Genomic DNA, 18,487 nt, shown 5'->3' with positions numbered 1-18,487 from the left:
CTCATCTCAAATTACCACCTTGAATCCCACAGCTATTTACAGGGACATGACTGGTTAAAGGATGTCATTTTGTACCAACTTTCCCAATCTTCACCTCTGACTGTAAACCCTACAGGTCAAACATTGGGATTTGCCATTTTTTTTTTTTTGGGTGCCTATTTTCCACATTATAAATGCCTTTTGGTCTGCCTATTTGAACAATAATAAAAGCCTGAATTTCCAGGCTATAATTATGACATTATGAAATTAACCTGGAGTTTTTGCAGCATTCTTCTTCTTCACTGCCTGAGAAGCTTTCTGTGCAACATTCTCCTCCTCAGTTCCTTTCTTCTTGAATTCTTCTATCTTCGTCTCAAGTTCAGTTATTATCAGCTGGAAAGAGAAATTCAGGAAACAATGTAAAGATCCAGCTTATGCTTGTAGTGTGGAAGGAACAAACTAATTGGGACACAACAGCAATAACACGTGGTAGAAAAAATCTTCAATTTGACACTTCAACCTTGGATGAACAGACATTTTCTTCAGAAATAGGAAAAATTACACAAAATCCAGTCAAGAGAAGAGATGACACTGTAACTTCAGCTGTCTTCCCCAACAGATACACTTGAAGATTTTAACTTCTATTTTTCTTTATTCTTGCCAAGCAAGACTTCCGTTGAATTCAAGGTATTTTTATTTTGTACAGATTACAGAATCTAACTGACATATGTTCATCATGGTTATCAGAAAACACCTAGAATTTTCAATATTACTTTTATAACCAGTATTGTCTTTTTTAAGATAATTTCTGTAAAAAAAATAGCAGAAAAATTTGAAATGAATACACAATAATGGCATATTGTATTTTAAAACACATGGGGTAGGGGGAAGGGATGCTTTTTAATACTCATCATTATTGATGTATGTGACAAAGCAGGAAATTTACCAACTGGAATGTACTTGTCAATATTTTTTAGAATAGATTCCAAAATAAATGATCATTTAACCAAAAAAAAAAAAAAAAAAAAAAAGAAGAAGCTGTTCCTGCATTATTATAACCCGCATATATTGTACACTGGTACAGAAAGTTATGTTTAAAGGAAAAATAACATTATGAGATCTGAAACCATTACAAGATAATGAAGTTTCAAAAAAACAATATCATGTGAGCACCAGAGGAACGTAACTCCAAAAATGCAGTGTTCAGTTTTTTTTTAACGTACACTACAGTCCCGTTTAACCAAATTTGATGAGACCGATGGTGCTTCGGTTGAACGAAAATTCAGTTAAACCGGAATAAAGGTTTTTTTGATATACGTACAGTACTGTACAGTATTTTGATATACAGTACATCTGTATTTCAGCATGTAGGCATAAACAAAAAGCTTACAATAATACGTAGTCATTTAACTCAAGAACATGAATTACAGTAACATTAAGGCTCTGGTACAAAAAGCTGTAAGACTAAAACAGTAAAGTTTAATTCAGCTTGTGAAAAAAAATGATATTTTCTTTTGCTTTGTCACAACTACTCGCTTTCTCTTTTCCACCATAATCACTGCCGATCACTAAAAGATTCACTCACTGAACACAACGCCATGCCACGACACTACGTACAGTATAACGCTCACTAACATCAAAATTTCATGTGCACCGAACTGAATTACAAATCTCAACTGGCAGGCGTCTCTTGTCCTTGACCATACAGCACAGTATGCATGCTAAAAAGACGGGGATGGGGGAGTGGGTGAATACAGCCAACGCATTGTAACAATAAACTTACTCTTTCATAACTAACTGTTAGACCAAAACAAAGACAAAAGTGCTTCGTTGGGGTTCCTGCGTAAAACACGGTTGCGCACAAGTAACAGCTTTCTTTTAGCAATTCAGTCAACCTGGAAATTCGGTTAAACGGGACTGTAGTGTATCTATTTCCTTCAAAGAGCTTCATTTGGAGTCAGAGCTATTCTCCTTACCAGTAAAGTAGAGTCACATATTTCCATTGCAATTTAGTTGAGGTCCTCTGATTTTCACACGACACATTAGTTTCTTTTCATTACACTTCATAAAACTATAGGAACACATCCTCTATAATCAATATTTTGAAAGTAAGATACAGTAAAAACTCGTTAATCTGGACTGATGGGGGATAAGTTGACCAGTTTAACGAAAGTTCGGATTAACGGAAATAACCTAAAAGAACAGTAGAAAGTGTATTAAAACTCCGTTTATAGCAACAAAACACGTTTATCATGGTGTATTTAAAAGGCATAGGCCTAAATACATTATACAGTACAAAGTCTGCGAGAAACAGAAATTCATCAGTGGTTGACTGATTTTTTCTTTGGGAAGTTCTCTTGTTGACTTCTATCCACATTTAAAACCTTGCATTCTGCTTTTTTTTTCTCTTTTCTTTCTGGATTAAGCCAAGTCCAGCTTATCAGGGTCTGGATCAACGATGTTGTACTGTGCTGAATATCCATCCTCACATCCTTATTATTCATTAAATTATAAATTTAAAAATTTGCAAATTCAACCTCGCTGATAAATTAAACAACAAATAGGAAAACTAAAAATGTCTTTCATCTCATTATTATATAATACTGAATTTAATTTTCTAACCAAGATACCAAGAAGAAAAATTATTTCAATTAATGTAAAAAATACCTTTGTGTCATTTTTAGCTAGCTTCTTGCTTGCAGTGAGAATTGAGGAAAAGCACTCGTACACCTGTGGGTCATGCAGTTTATCAGCATAACAAGAAATGTTTTCTTGAAGCTTTCGAAGACTTCGATCTGTGTAAGTAATAAGTGACAAGCAGAAGGCCAGATCGCACCACTGCCTTTGAACTTGGGTTGCTCTGAAACGTAAGCAGAGCTTCTCCACCAGCAGCTCCAGTTGACGGTCCTTCTGGATCAAAGCCATGATGAACCTAGAAAAGTGGCACATGCTTAATGTAGAAAGGGTATCTGTGAGAACACATCTATACAAGGAGACTACGAACAAGGAACAGAACTGGTTTTACCAAATTAATATATCTATAATAGCTGTTATTTAGTGTTATATTGTAAATTGTTCTTACTTTTATACTTATAACCACGAGTAATATACCAAGTTTTTAAAGTAAATGTCAAAATGCAGTTTTTTTTTTTTAAGCAAAACCCAATTGCAGTCTCCTGTTTACATACCATATTTCTTCGAAAATTCAAGGCACACCTTAAATATTGTTTCAGTTTTTGAGAAGAAAATAAATAGATTTTATAGTATCTTTTATTTTTGAATATGTTATCTTTGGGAGAGACTGTTAGTTTAGAACAATTAATGAATTTTCCAATATTTGAGTAACTCTCAGGATAATTCAGAATTCAGAAAGTATTGCATCAGTAAATAAACTCTAAATTTTGTGTTTAAGAGTATATTTTGCATTTTGCTGTGTGGTTTTTACGCACACAGCTGGAAATTGGAAAGTATGTATATAAAAGTGTATTTCTTTGTACATGCTCTGGCCTAGGTTGCTTTTTACCTGGTAGTCGCGGAAGTCAACGGTTGGGTTCCCTCAACAGCTTCCCCGTTTGAAAGGTAACAATAGGATCTTGCCTCGGTGGTTGGGGGCAGGTCATTTGTCAGAGGTATAAATACCGGTTCTGACTTGTTACGGGCTCTCTTATGCTCTCAGATCGCAGAAAGTGGTTGTCCGTCAATGGATTAAGACAGTTTTTTGGATGCATCGATACACACAGAGAGTAAGGGCCGTACGTGTAGGGACCTCTTGTGTGATAAACTGCGGGGGCGAGTTAGTGCTATGCTAAATAGTGCGCTTGTAGCTCTAATAAGATGTACTACACTTAATACTAGGACGACGTAGGGACCTCTGCGTGATAAACTGCGGGGGTAGGTTAGTGCTATGGTAAATAGTGCGCTCGTAGAGTGAAGTCTTTATATAAGTGCAATTCTCTGTGTTAGCAAAAGGCAACCGGGAGCAGTTGATATTGGATTTGTTTCAAAAATTTGTATATACAGCTAAGGGTAGGAGTGTAAATAAATGTTGTACATAAAGAGATAATTGCGTGAGACGTTATTCTTGTCAACAACTTGCACTTTATTTTGTGAAAAAACATGGCAAAAAGAGTGCCTTACGCATTTTAAAAACATGAAAAATGAACATTACAGTGTGTTATTTCACATTTTGTGTGTCCATCAAAAAAGAAATATACCTCTACCGATCCTAACTGATCCTTTCATGCTGATCTCAAACTGGTTCTGCTAGATAAAACATGTTCTATTAAGGCTCGGCTGGACCTACGGCATGCGAATGAGCGAATTTTTTCAAACTTTCCTCTCCATTCGAAAAACCTCTTAGATATTTCAAAATATAAAAAATTACATACTCTTAGAATTCCTTCTAGAGCATTGACGTGAATTTTCGTGTAGTTTTCTTTCACTGTTGTCTAGATATTATCAATAGTTTCGTGATTACGTAAGTCTATTAAACTAAAACGTGAATTTTCGTGTAGTTTTCTTTCACTGTTGTCTATTTGGTCTAGGAATTAATTCGTGCGCCTGGACAAGAGATGGCGTAACGAGCGTATCGTCCCACAGTTCCGTGTATCCACACATGCGTTGAAAACTACTGTCAGCGCGCATCATTCGTAGTATAGGGCAGTTGATTGACACGTCAGCAACAGCATTTTGTAGTCAACTGAACATGGCGCAGTTCGTGCCAGATAAAGTATTTTTGCGGGGTATTCTGCTTCATTACTTTAACATGCAGAAAAGTGCTACCGAAAGTCATCGTATTTTGGTGGAAGTGTATGGTGACCATGCGCTAGCTGAGCGAACGTGTCAGAAGTGGTTTGCACAGTTTAGAAGTGGTGATTTCGGCCTGGAAGACCAAGAGCGACCTGGACAGCCAAAAAAATTTGAAGACGAAGAATTGAGAGCATTGCTCGATCAGGATTCGTGTCAAACGCAGGAAGAACTTGCAGAAGCATTAGGCGTTGATCAAACAACAGTTTCCAAACGCCTCAAAGCCATGGGAATTATTCAAAAGATGTCACATTGAGTTCCACATGAATTGAAAGACAGAGACGTTGAAAGACGAAAAACCATTTGCGAATTGCTGCTTCAAAGACAGAAAAGAAAGGGGTTTTTGCATCGCATTGTTACTGGCGATGAGAAGTGGATCCATTACGAGAACCCGAAACGAAAAAAGGCCTGGGTGAAGCCAGGTGAACCAGGTCCATCACAACCGAAACGAGATATTCACTGTGCAAAGGTTATGCTGTGCATATGGTGGGATATCAAAGGTGTGGTGTACTATGAGCTGCTGCAACCGGGTGAAACTATTAATGGAGAACGTTATCGACGACAATTAATACGTTTGAAGCAAGCTCTGGCCAGGAAACGACCAGAATGGGAGAACAGACATGATAAACTTATTTTTCAACATGATAACGCTCGCCCACATGTCGCAAAACCGGTCAAAACCTATTTAGAAACTGTCGGATGGGAAGTTTTACCCGACCCGCCGTATTCACCAGACATTGCTCCTTCGGACTACTACTTGTTCGATTGCATGAATAACGATTTGATTGGACAGCGGTTCACTTCTTCAGAAGATATCGAAAAATGGGTCTCTGACTGGATCGCTTCAAAGGATGAGGACTTCTTTCGCCACGGAATCCGTAACTTGCCTGACAGATGGGCGAAAGTGGTGGCTCGCGATGGACAATATTTTTCTTAAGGTATTTATGTATTTTGTGTTTGAACTACAGCTTCAATGTGTGCATAACAACCGCACGAATTAATTCCTAGAACAAATAGATATTATCAATAGTTTCGTGATTACGTAAGTCTATTAAACTATTGATAATATCTAGACAACAGTGAAAGAAAACTACACGAAAATTCACGTCAGTGCTCTGGAAGGAATTCTAAGAGTATGTAATTTTTCATATTTTGAAATATTCAAGAGGTTTTTCGAATGGAGAGGAAAATTTGAAAAAATTCGCCCATTCGTATGCCAAAGGTCTAGAAAAGCCTTAAATGCAATTCCATTTCATTTCATACATTGAATTACTACTATTATTGCTAAATAACATTAGGAATAATACTTGAGAATTGTCTGGAAGTCCTCTTCCTTGATTGCAGCTTCTGGATCAGACAATCTTGAGATTATGTCTGGCATAACATTGTACAGAGCATTGCCTTTCTGTGACAATTCAGTGAAGAAATGCCTGGACAGAGCTGTGAAGTAGAGAAAAATAGTTTACTTTGTGATCATTTCTAGTAGCATGTATACACATTACACAAATCGTGCACAAAAATTAGAACTTTTCCAGCTGAAAATAATGTATTTTCTAAACTGAAAAATAAAATTAAAAAAAAAACCTTCGGCACTTGGAAATGGCTAGAATTTGTAATCAACTGATATGCAATGAGTTCCCTAGAAAAACGATACTGTAATGTAACCTTGACAAGCAAGATTGGATTTTTAAAACATATCTTACACCATGTGGCGGAACAATCACAGTAAAATCTGACTTACCTTGTAGCCAGAGAACTAAATGAAGCATCACGAAACATGTTAGAAACTTAGATCCGAACTTTTGGCTCTCTCTCAGGGTTATCATTAAGTTTCCACAATGTAATTTGAAATATTTTTTTGCTAGAAGCTCTTTTCACCCATTAACTTCTCTTTCCACCTTGTTCTAAGCACATACGAGGGGATACCCCCCAAAAAAAACAGAATAACGCTGCACTGGGAAGAGCTTCCGTAGTACGAATTTTTCCTCCAGGCAAGCGTCGAGCAACTCCTTGTGAGTTCAGTGCACCCAGTGGCTTCCCCGGGGAAGGTTGTCTCTGGTGACGGTGATTTTTTTTCGTAAAAGAAGTTTCGCTCACACCTCGTTTTTTGTGATGGCTGATGTAAGAGAACAGCGTGTGGCTGTGAAATTTTGTTTCCTGCTCGGGAAAAATCCCGCAGAAACGGTTGTTATGTTGAACACAGCTTACAAGGGCAGCGCTATGGGGGAGTTGTTTTCTCGCCTCAAGAAAGGTGACATGTCAATTGATGACAAACCCCATTCTGGACATCCAGAACGGACGAAAAAGTCGATAAAATTCGTGAACTTGTGCTCAAAGACCGACGACGGACCATTGAAGAGCTGGGGAAGTTATCTGGACTATCTTGGAGGTCGGTTCAGCAAATTTTAACGGAAGATTTGGGAATGAGAAGGGTCACTGTGAAATTTGTGCCTCGTAATCAGAGTGAGCAGGAAAAAGAGTGTCGAGTGGAAACATGCCGTGCTTTGAAAGAAGAGCTCCGAGCGCAAGTTTTTGGCAAAAAAAACCAGCATCTCTCTTGCCCCACGCACCTTACTCACCTGATCTTGCTCCGCGTGACTTTTTTTTGTTTCCCCGAATGAAGAGGGACATGAAGGGACAGTGATTTGACGACGTAGAAGAGGTGAAGAAAAACGCGAGGAAGGAGCTGTCAGCCATCACAACAGATGAGTTTAAAAAAAAAATTAAGAATGGAATCACAGATTGGACAAATGTATTAAGTGTCATGGAGAGTACTTCGAAGGTGATAAGGTTGTTTGAAAAAAAAAAAGGGGGGGGAAAAACACTTGGCTTTAAAAAAAAAATCTGGTTTCTTTTGGGTACACCCTCGTATAAGAAAGTCTCCATTGTTTTCCAGTGTAGGATGTTTTGTTTCAATAATATGTTTGGAAAAAAACAGATTTAGCTTCATCTCTTTTAATGTGTCTGAAATAGGGATGGGTGGATATGAAATTTTGGCTAAATACCGCTAAAATACAGATACCGATAACCGATATTCTACTGATCCGATATAAAATTAGAAATCGTCCTTGAAGAACCTGAAATGTTCACTGATATCCTTAATAAATGTGTGTTTCAAGGTGACTGCAGTGCAGTTGAATATTTAGACATTTACTTTTTAGAAAGTAGGGCATGAAGATTATCCACAAAAATTACAAAATGGCAGAATTTTGCACTAAATTATAAGATATTTATCGAATTGGTAAAATAATCAGGAATTTTACCGATAAGCCTATATCGGCTGATACCGATAGAGTACCGATTAATCGGTCCCATCCCTAGTCGGAAATGTTTAGATTCTCTCTTTAATTGGTCTTTAACATTGGCCAGTGTACTGCCTATTGCAACTGCAATTTCGATAATATATACCTGCACTGAAGAATGATCTCTATGATAAGTTTTATATTGAGAGAGTGAATATCCAATTAATTTTGTGGTTTTATCTAGAATGTTCGGGAAAAGGCATACTTTCTGTTGCTTTGAGTCATACAGAATCAATTAAAGAAAATATTATAATTTTACGTTGGGCATGTGTAAAGATTCTAAACAATGATGATCGAACACGAGTATTGTGTCTGTGATGTTTGCTAGATATGCTATTTTGTAGTTTCTCTGACTGCAAGCTACAGTCAGATTATACCAGATCAGATTTCTGTTGCAGTAATTTTGTTTTGAAACTTGCAGGAAGCCAAGACTTAGAATATAAATTATTTTCTCCAGAGGACGTTTTTGTTTGTTTTTTGGTAGTTTAGAAAATACATTAGAAAATATGCTGTTACGTGTGTTACTATTAAACATTTTTCTTTTCTAAAATCTACATACAATACATCCTCTTTCCATGGAGATATATATATATATGTTACGTTTTACATAAATTTTCTCACGTTTATGAATAATTTCTGCAACAATTTCTTTAAAAAAAATAATAATATTGTATAAAAGTTACTGAAAATATATTTTCAATAGGTAATATAGAATTAATTCATGAAAATTACCTAAAAACTTCCTATTAGGTTACATTAAAGAGATATATTAATTATGTGTGTAATAAATGACCTGTAAATAATTGACACACTAGAAAGTATGTACATAAATTTAATTGAGTATAAACTACGAAAGAAATATATATTTACAAATATTGCGTTTATGTTTACATTGTTGACATTTATTCATCCATTCCTTGAATAACATTTTTGAATGTCCCAATAGGCATGTTAAATATGTCTAATTTTGGTTCCCTTTCGGAACATCTGTTGTACAGTTCACACATTCTCCTGATAGGTGATTTATTTATGACATTCGATCTTCTGTTACTTCAGTAAAAGAGGTCCCCTTTGGATCATGTCTTGCAAATAGGAACACGTATGTGTATTTGTTCTAGATGATGTTGCACTTGAATATTATTGTTCATGATTTTGTATAAGAAACAGAGCAATTGCATCTTCCTTCTTTTGCTGAGAGAAGGCAGGTTGTGGTGTTTACAGAGGGAAGTGTATGATTCGTATCGGGGATATATGTCTGTTTCTTTATAAGTAGCGTACCTTACGAATTTAGACTGTAGCATTTCTATTTTATGCGTGTACTTTTTGTCCTGAGGAGCCCATATTTCTGCTGCATATTCTACTTTGCTTCGGACTAAAGCGTTAAATATTATTTTCATTATTTCTTTGTTCATAAACTCTTTACTCATTCTAATTGCGTACCCTAGGTTCCTGTGTGACTCATTTACGACCCTTTCAACATGTGTTGCAAATGTAAGTTTTGAATCAAATGTAACTCCTAGATCTCTCATCTCGTTAACCCTTTTAATTTTTGTGTTATTTATTTTGTAATTGAATTCAATTTGCTTTCTGTTGCGCGAGTATGTCATCGTGCAGCATTTTTCTATGTTCAGATTAAGATCATTTATTTCGCACCATTTTGTTACTGTATTGATTTCATTTTGTAAGGATTTGCAGTCATCAATATTACAAATAATCCTACCGAATTTTAAGTCATCCGCGTATAAGAGTCTGAACGAGTCACACAGGTACTTTGGTAAGTCATTGATTAGAATTAAAAATAACAGAGGTCCGAGATTCGAACCCTGGGGGACTCCTGAGAAAACTGCGAACTCTTCTGTTAAAATTCCATTATAAGATACGTTCTGGTTACGGTCTTTTAGATAAGAAGCAAAGAAATTTAGTGCTGGTTTGGAGAGGTCGTAACACAAGAGTTTACTCAACAAAATATCGTGGTTTACTCTATCGAAGGCTTTGGATATATCTGTATAGATGACATCTACTTGCTTTCTTTCTTCTAGATTAGTTGCAACGAAATGACTTAGGAGGGATAGGTTCGTAACAGTGGATCTGCCCGGGACGAAGCCATGTTGGTTTGCAGATATTACTGGGGATATGTGTGACAACAATCTTTGATAAATAATACTTTCGAAAACTTTTGCGGGCGCAGACAATAAAGATATGGGCCTATGGTCTTCAATGTTACCGGTGCCACTATTTTTGGGTACGGGACGCACTGTAGATGTTTTCCATTTCCTGGGAAACACAGACGTAGCTAGGGAAAGATTGAATATTTTCATTAAGGGTAGGGCTAATAAGCTAGCACAACCTTTTAACACGTAGGGTGGAATGCCGTCAGGGCCACAGGATTTCTTTGGTTTTAACTTTTTTATTGCCTTTTCAACATCATCAATACTGACTGCGTTTAGTACAAATGCTTCACATACGTCTATCTTTTCGTGGTCTTCGATTAAATTGCAGTCGTAATTCGCGGGCGTGCTCTTATAGGTAGAAAGGAAATGCTGAACGAAGGCGTTCGCAATTGCCTCGTCATCGTCTAGTGTAGTGTCATTGTATTTGAGGGGCATGGACGTATTTTTCCTCCCTTTATTTTGGACGAAGGACCAAAAGTGTCTAAAATAGAGTTTTATATAATTTTCTGTTTCTGCTATGTAATTCCTGTACGCTTTTTCAATTTGCCTTTTGGTTATTTTGCGGAGAGTTTCAAACTGTGCACGATGAAAGTTGGTATTACCAATTCCACGTTTCCATTTCTTATGGTGATGGGATTTGCTTTTAATGTTTTTAATTATGCCACTGGTGAACCAACTAGGATATCGTGATGTTATGGATTTCTTTCTGTACGGAACGGTGATTTCGAAAACTTTATCAAGATTTTCGTAAAAGATATCAAGTGCGTCATTTACATTCTTCTGATTGGATATTTCTTCCCAGTTGACGGTAGCAATTTCACGGTACATTACTTCAAAGTTTGCTTTTTGGAAATTACGCATGTTAATTGTTTTCTCTTTATTTGCTTTAACATGTTTCGTAAAAAAAAAAATTCGATGCTAAGTTGGGGGTGATGTTCATCCTCCGGTACTAACGTTTCAGTTTCTTTACAGACCGACACGTTTTGGACGTTAGTCAGAACTAAATCTAGTGTTTTGTTGTTGGTGTTTAACACATTGTTTACACTACTTAAATGTAGTAAGACATAAAGTTGGAGAGAGTTTTAGATTTTTGCGAGCCTTTGCTGAAATCATAATTAGAACCTGTTACTTCCGGCAAGTTAAAATCACCTACGAGGAGTGTGCGTGAACCGGGAAGACATACAGAATAAATCGCTTCATAAAACGCTTCATAAATTGAAATAGTACACAAGGGTGGGAAATATACTATGCATATATACAGACATATAATATCGTTAATTACAGTTTTTTCGAGGACACATTCAATTGGTAGGTCAGCTAATTCTATGGTGGTTGATCTGAATTTGTTTTGTATTCCTAAAATAACCCCCCCTCCATCCTTTTTTCCCAAGGTTTTCATTTTACAGTAAGCTGTTTACATAACACGTAACTAAGCCATTACCTGCAATCTTCTCGTTGTCATCCACAATGCAGAGTGCAATGTCTGAAATCTGGCCTTTTACTTTAACCATTTCATTGAGAATTAGATGTGTTAATACTGTGAGTGTATTCCTTCGCACAGAAGGAGATTCATCGTGTAACCTGCAAGTAAACATTATGCAAACTTATAACAGGATTAATTAAAATTAAGTATAAATTTATTACGTATTTCTATTGAGGCAAAATTGTGCAGTCTTCATTCTAATAGCTGCTCTAATGGTATACTGTAGGGATGGGTCAATATGAAGTTTTAGCTGATACCGATTAAAATTTAGAAACTGATAATCAATATTCTACTGATCCGATATAAAATCCCAAATGATACACGGAGAACCTAAATGGTTTGTTGACTTCCTTAAAAAATGTGTTTACTCAGGTGAGGATTATTCAATGCAAAAGAAGTTGTATATTTAGATATTTACTTTTTTATAAAATAGTGCATGGAGATTATCCATAAAATTGTAACAAAATGGCAGAATTTTGCACAAAATTATAAGATATTTATAGATATATCAAATTGGTAAAATAATCAGTAATATTACCAATAAACCGATATGTCTATATTGGTTGATGCCAATAGAGTACCGATTAATCTGCCCATCCCTAGTATATTGTCCTCATATAACTAGGCCATTCATCTCTTATACCACAAGTCAGAATACAGGCATAGAACACAAGAAGTGAATATAAAGTACACAAATCATTATGTTTGATTCCAATCAAATGTGAAAAAAAGTTAAAAACAATCAATCTGAGATTAAAAGTATATTAGGAATAACAATTCTGATGTTGACGAGCATGTTTCATATATGTAGGTTAAACAGGATATGGTCCTTGAAAGCAAACATCTGAGAATGATACAACAATATTTCTTCACTTGCAATAAAATGATCCCCCTTCTTGAGTTTTTCCAGAAAAGCAGTGAAAGTACCGAGAGAAAGTGAATTATAACTACCTTCCATAGAGGCGAGAAGTCCAAGGTTCAATTAAATTCGGGAAACGATATGAAAGATCTCCAAGAGCTATGATGGTATTTGAACGTATTACTGGTTCTGGACTCTTTTCAAGAATCGTAAACAGAAGCTGAAAATAAAATAAACCAGATATTAGAAATACATTTCCAGTCAGGGAAAAATTTTACAGTAGTTGTAATAATACCATTAATTGCGTTATTATCATTGATCATGTCTCCCTTTCTCATTCTCACTCAAAGGGTTGTCAGATGCCTGGGCTTGCCTTGTGGAAAAATCACATTATTAACTCTTTCCTGCAAAATTTTGCCACGCTCATATATCTTTCACTGAATAGTTTTTGAGGATATTTTCAGAATTGCATAAATTAGTAAAAAAGGATTCTAAAGTACCAATATGAATACTACCAGTATTGTTTAAACAAAAGAACACCCTTGGTGTTAGATTTTCATTTATTGAAGTGGCGTGTACAAGAGGGGATTGGTAGGGGTCATAAACAACCCTTTTGGTCCAGTATTCCTAAAAAAAGGAACATGAACGGCAGGAAAAGATGGTAAAATGAGGACTGATTACTAAAAAAAAAAATAAAAGTAACCCCTCCCTCCTCACTTGAAAATTCTGGGCACCCCACTGAGTGGATAAATGATCCTTGTAAGCAATAATTATCTAGGGACATAACTGCTGAAAAGTTGAGTCAACAAAAAGTCCATCTTCTTGGACAAAGTATACTTCAGCTCCACAGTCTGAAATATCATCCAGTAAATCTGTTGCCTTCTTGTGATCAGAAAGTGTCAAAACTTTACGTGTTGCCATTGTTGTTTACATACACACAGTGGCACATGTTTTTCATTTATTCAGAACCAATGTGAGTTATTTCTTTGGAAAACAGTTCAAATACCAGACAATAGACTTCGCTTGACATCGGCAGCAACAGGAATATTTGAAATCGACTGCAGTCGCTTTCTGCAAGTTACACATTGAGAGAAAAAAAACAACGACTGAAGTTGCTTGCAGCAGCAAAAGAGTTAACCAAGATGGGAATAAATTCCTTATGATGTCAAAACTCATTTCCGCGATTGTGTCCAAGAAGACGAAGCTGAGGACAGCTCCATCTAGGTCCAGATGTTGTAATACTGACTTCCTGGCAAGTATTTTGCTAGTCAGTACTGTCTGGCATTATAGGGGTTTTGATAATTTAACTAGGGATGAGCTGATGTCAAAGTTACGGTATCAGCCGATACCCTTTCTATTTGTTCCAATTTAATTACCAATATCAACCAATTTGTTCCTGGAGTCTTGGAATCTTGCAGAGTCTTGAAAAATGCAGCGATACTTTTATGGAGTCTAAATATCTTCAAAATTATGCAAAATGAATAATTGCAATTCTTTTGGCAACAGAACTGACGGGTGAAATGGATTCTGTGGTTAAATAATTATTTCATGTGATTTATGAAAGCTTCAAAGAAAAAACTTTTGTGGATTGCTATGGTATTTCCATTTCAAAACTATATTTTGAAATTTAGAAATATTCTAAACTACTTTCAGTTGTTCCAATTTCTGAGTACCACCATCACTATTGTTGGGAATCAGTATGAGTATTGACACTGGAGTTGGTTCAACTCTAGTTTTTACCACTTTTTAGCAATTTGCCTATTTTAAACCTTAGATGCATGGGGCCGATTTCCCTTGGTTTTGCCTTAACGCCAGGAACATTTTCAAGCAGGAAATTTGAAATTCACCAAGATTTAAATAATATTCTTAATCCTATAGTCCAAAAACCCTATTTCTATTTAACAAATAGAAGAAGAAAGTAAAAGAAGAAATTTGAATTTCGTTGGGCCCCCACGTAGGCAACACCAGGATATGAGTGTTAAAAACCGTACTTACGTTATGCCCGACATGTGCTTCATTCTCGTGGCATGAAATGCACACTTGGTGCAGATACTTTACGTGGAAAAAAAATTTTTGAATGTAAAGGCTATGATTTATTTTCAGCAGGAAATTGTCCTCCCCCCAACTTTCCCCAAAATATTGTCAGAAAGAAATTAAACTTTACTAATTGCTAATGACATATGTCAAGTCTCATGTGACACTCAAAACTTGTATCTCCGTATATTATCTGATACACAGGGTACATTGCTTGGGACACCGGTGTCCCAGCTGACGTTTAATGGTTAACCTACATGTAATACTTATTCATTTCCTGCCTTCTGGTGAAAAACTTAGTAAAGTATAGTTCAAAGCCTAAGGTGTCTAGATATTACTCAGGTTACTATTTGTGATGCTGATGAAATGAAAACATTTTCAAGCTGTTGTTACCTGTAAATGCTCTTCGCAGTACACTGAAGAAACCAACATGAATTTGGCAAGTGCCAAAGCAGCCGATGTCACCAGTTCAACATTTTTATACTTCTTTGGGTTGGAACAGATGTTGACAATTATCGGGCTGAAAGACAAGTTAACAAAATCATTAACTGGAGATAGGAATAACAACATGCAATTTTTGCTTCAAAGAGAATTTCAAACACATTTTCATGCTCATTTAAATGGATAAAAAAAAACATGTTCATTGACCTGATGGAGGACTTACTAACATTCAATTGAGCCTCCCCAATTGCACATTGGTAATGCTGTTGCCTTGTAATCAAGGGGCCATGGGTTCAATCCCTGGTGGAGACACACTGAATGGTGGTTGAGATTCCACTTCAAACTGTGGGCAGAGTCCTGACAAGCAGTGGTGTGCATCTACGCGTAAACAACAATTGTCTACATTCTACGTGTAGACAATGTAGACTACGAAAACTATGTAATCTACGTTGATTAATGTAAACAACATGGCGCTAGGTGTTCTATGTGCAAGGCAGGCGCATCATGATAGAAGCAGCAACCAGCATCAGCAGGTGAAAATAAAAAGTGTCCAGAAATAAGTGTTTTTAAGTATTTATTTAAGTTCAACCAATTGCAAAATAAACTTGTCCTGACACACCCAAAAAAATGTGATGTCCGTAGAATGACACGATTCATTTTCCACCATTTCACACATGCATGGAAAAAATCTGCTTTAAAGACACATGCACTATCCTATGCAAACAATACAAAAAAAATATTTTTAGCCTTCCATTTTGTCAATGTAAAAAATAATGTCAGTTTTCACCTATGACTGTGATTTGTTTTTCTTCTGGTGGTCTATCTTTTCCCTCGTTAGTGAAAATTCGATAACTCTGATTATGCCAGATGGTCTTAAGTTCATACTTCAGGTTTGTGCGACTTACTCACTTTTATATATATTCTTTCGCATTTCTAGAATTAAAAATACAAAAATATTTATTACTTACGTATAATGAGTATCTATTTTGTACATTGCTATGGCAATTTTCGGATAGCCAAGATAAAGAACCTGAAAAAGGGAATAGTGATTCCCAAAATGTTGTCGGTATACAAAATAGATACTCATTATACGTAAGTAATGAATATTTTTGTATTTTTAATTCTAGAAATATGAAAGAATATATGGTCTTAAGCAGTGGCGGTCCCTCCATGGAACAGAGGGAACAGTCTGTTCCCTTCTTCTTATCGCCCTTTTTAGCTATTTAAATTATCTATAATAACATAATAAGAACACTTCTTTTTTCCGAAATCAACACGCCGAAGAAAAACTTTCACCCTGACTTTCACCTACCCTCGTGGTCCCACCCTCTGCTCTGACGCCGAGTATTTCCGACCACGCGCGAAGGTAAACGATCCTCATGGAGCCACTTCCCACCGCGGAAGCTGAACTCTCAAGCTGTTCCCTACGAGAGACATAGCGAATTCGTTTTCCTTAGAGTTTTTGCTATGTGCTAAAGCTTAATTGCGTCGTAGTGATAGTTTGGAGTGTAGTAAGTCTATAGTTTCCTAATCTCATTGCAAAATTGCGTCTGCCAGTCATAACGAACTGGAAAAATCTTCGAGTCTAAGCGTCTGCTAAATGCCTTGGCTAAACGCTGTGAAATAGCTTCCGAGGGAACAGCTCGCATCCACCTGTTCCACCAGCAAAACAAGCAGAGCGCAGGACAAGAAAGCGAATGTTGTATGATCGACTGGCTGAAGACGAAAGCTTTTAGTACATTGAACTTTACAGAAAAGACAGCAGACATACACCTATCCTAACCTAATTAGAAACTAAAACGAAATGGTACACAAGGCATTTTCAAACAAGTTACTACAACTCTTCCAGTGGCAAATTTTTGTTGTCCTTGTTTGTTCCCGAGAGGGAGTTTGGAACAGATCGGATTTTGTCACAATTTCTACAAATCTAGCGGACGTCATGAAAAAACTCGGCCATCTGATTTCCATTATTGCATTAAGGACGTTTGAATTACAATGCTCAATTCTTGAAAAAAAAAAATGTCAACTTAATCTACAAATGGAGAGATGAAACCGGTTTCGACAAAACATTTTTTTTCTGATCAATCATAAATTGCTTTTATTAATTTTTCCTTTGTTGCGCATCAACAATTTTGTTTTTAATGTTTTGTTTACATTATATCATATTTACTTTAACATTGGTATTTTCATAATTTTAACGTGCTTCATGTATGTCACTTCTGAAAATTTTTAACATGTTTCGTATGTTTATTTGGTTCATTTCAACAAGGGTTGAATTTTACTTGGTTTACTGTATTATATTACGACAGGTATGGGAGGGGAGGGGGCAAGTGCAGGTCACCTGTTCCCCTGCCTGATTTTGCACAGCACGCCACTGGTCTTAAGTTGGTTATAGGCCCAGATTATCGACGAGATTGAACAAAAAAAATGTATCTCTTTTAAACAGCACTGGAATTTCTTTCTTCCCTGTAGTTTACATTGCCTACAGTAGACTACGTAAATTATAGGCCAATGTAATTTTTGTGTAGATTATACGTAGACAACATGTGCAATTTTATGTGAAAATCCCTTGTGGATTTTGTACATTCCATTCCACAAGGGATTTTCACATACAATTGCAAAAATTTTTTAGAATTTTTATTTCAATTTTAATTTCAAAATTGTTTTTAGATCACCAAGAAGTTTGGAATGTACATTTAATGAATTCAAAATGAGAAACTCTCTACCAGATGTGGAAACCACAGGAATATATAATATAAGTTGTTCATGTTCAAAGGATTATGTAGGATAAACATCAACGAAAATGGCAATAAGATGGCACGAACACGATTTGGACATTATAAATCTAAACCCAAGAACAGGTCACATCATCGAAGAGAAGCATTTGATTAAAAGGAGAAGGGTTTTAAAAAGATTGACGGGAAACATAGAGTTGAATGTCTGGGAAGCTTCGTTCATTGCAGAAGAACACTGGAATAAATTAAATAATGAAAATGGCAACATAGATCCAGTATGGAGTTTTCTTTTTTGCATATGGAGTAAGCCACAATCTTTCAAATTTAATGTAACAGAAAACATCAAGAAACTTTGTGAAAACAATGACGACTTTGAATTACCTAATGATATTTGAGATTCATAATTTTTTTTATCTGAAATAAAAATAAAACAGACTGCTTCTTTTCACAGTTAAGTTGCTATATTACAACAATGTAACATTGACAACATCCATTATGTAAGGGATTCTTTTTGTTTAAAAAATTGCTAACCATTGTTATAACTGTATCTTTAGTCAAAATAAAAATAAATGTCTGATGAAGGGAGCATGAGTTCTCCTGAAACGTCACAACGAAAAACTGTTTTCTTATGCTTGTAATAACCGTAAACTACAAGAAAATAATTTTTACATGGCTAG

At 36.0% G+C, this 18,487-nt stretch overlaps 1 protein-coding gene across 1 annotated transcript in view; it reads right to left on the bottom strand.

The window, feature by feature from the left end:
* Positions 1–18,487, bottom strand: part of Cap-D2 (CAP-D2 condensin subunit) — a 98,420-nt gene that overhangs the window by 11,395 nt on the left and 68,538 nt on the right. Inside the window, exons 20-25 of the mRNA XM_083135185.1 lie at positions 15,028–15,154; positions 12,693–12,820; positions 11,700–11,839; positions 6,093–6,225; positions 2,647–2,911; positions 252–372 (exon numbers count right to left, since the gene is read on the bottom strand). Of these exons, the coding sequence (XP_082991311.1) occupies positions 252–372; positions 2,647–2,911; positions 6,093–6,225; positions 11,700–11,839; positions 12,693–12,820; positions 15,028–15,154 (914 nt within the window). The remainder of the gene's footprint in view (positions 1–251; positions 373–2,646; positions 2,912–6,092; positions 6,226–11,699; positions 11,840–12,692; positions 12,821–15,027; positions 15,155–18,487) is intronic.

Source organism: Lepisma saccharinum, chromosome 14 (genome assembly GCF_977018435.1).
Source record: "Lepisma saccharinum chromosome 14, izLepSacc3.1, whole genome shotgun sequence".
In the NCBI taxonomy this organism is placed as follows: Eukaryota; Metazoa; Arthropoda; class Insecta; order Zygentoma; family Lepismatidae; genus Lepisma; species Lepisma saccharinum.
Note: the sequence above shows the minus strand (reverse complement) of the source record. Positions and strands in the feature narration are given on the sequence as shown.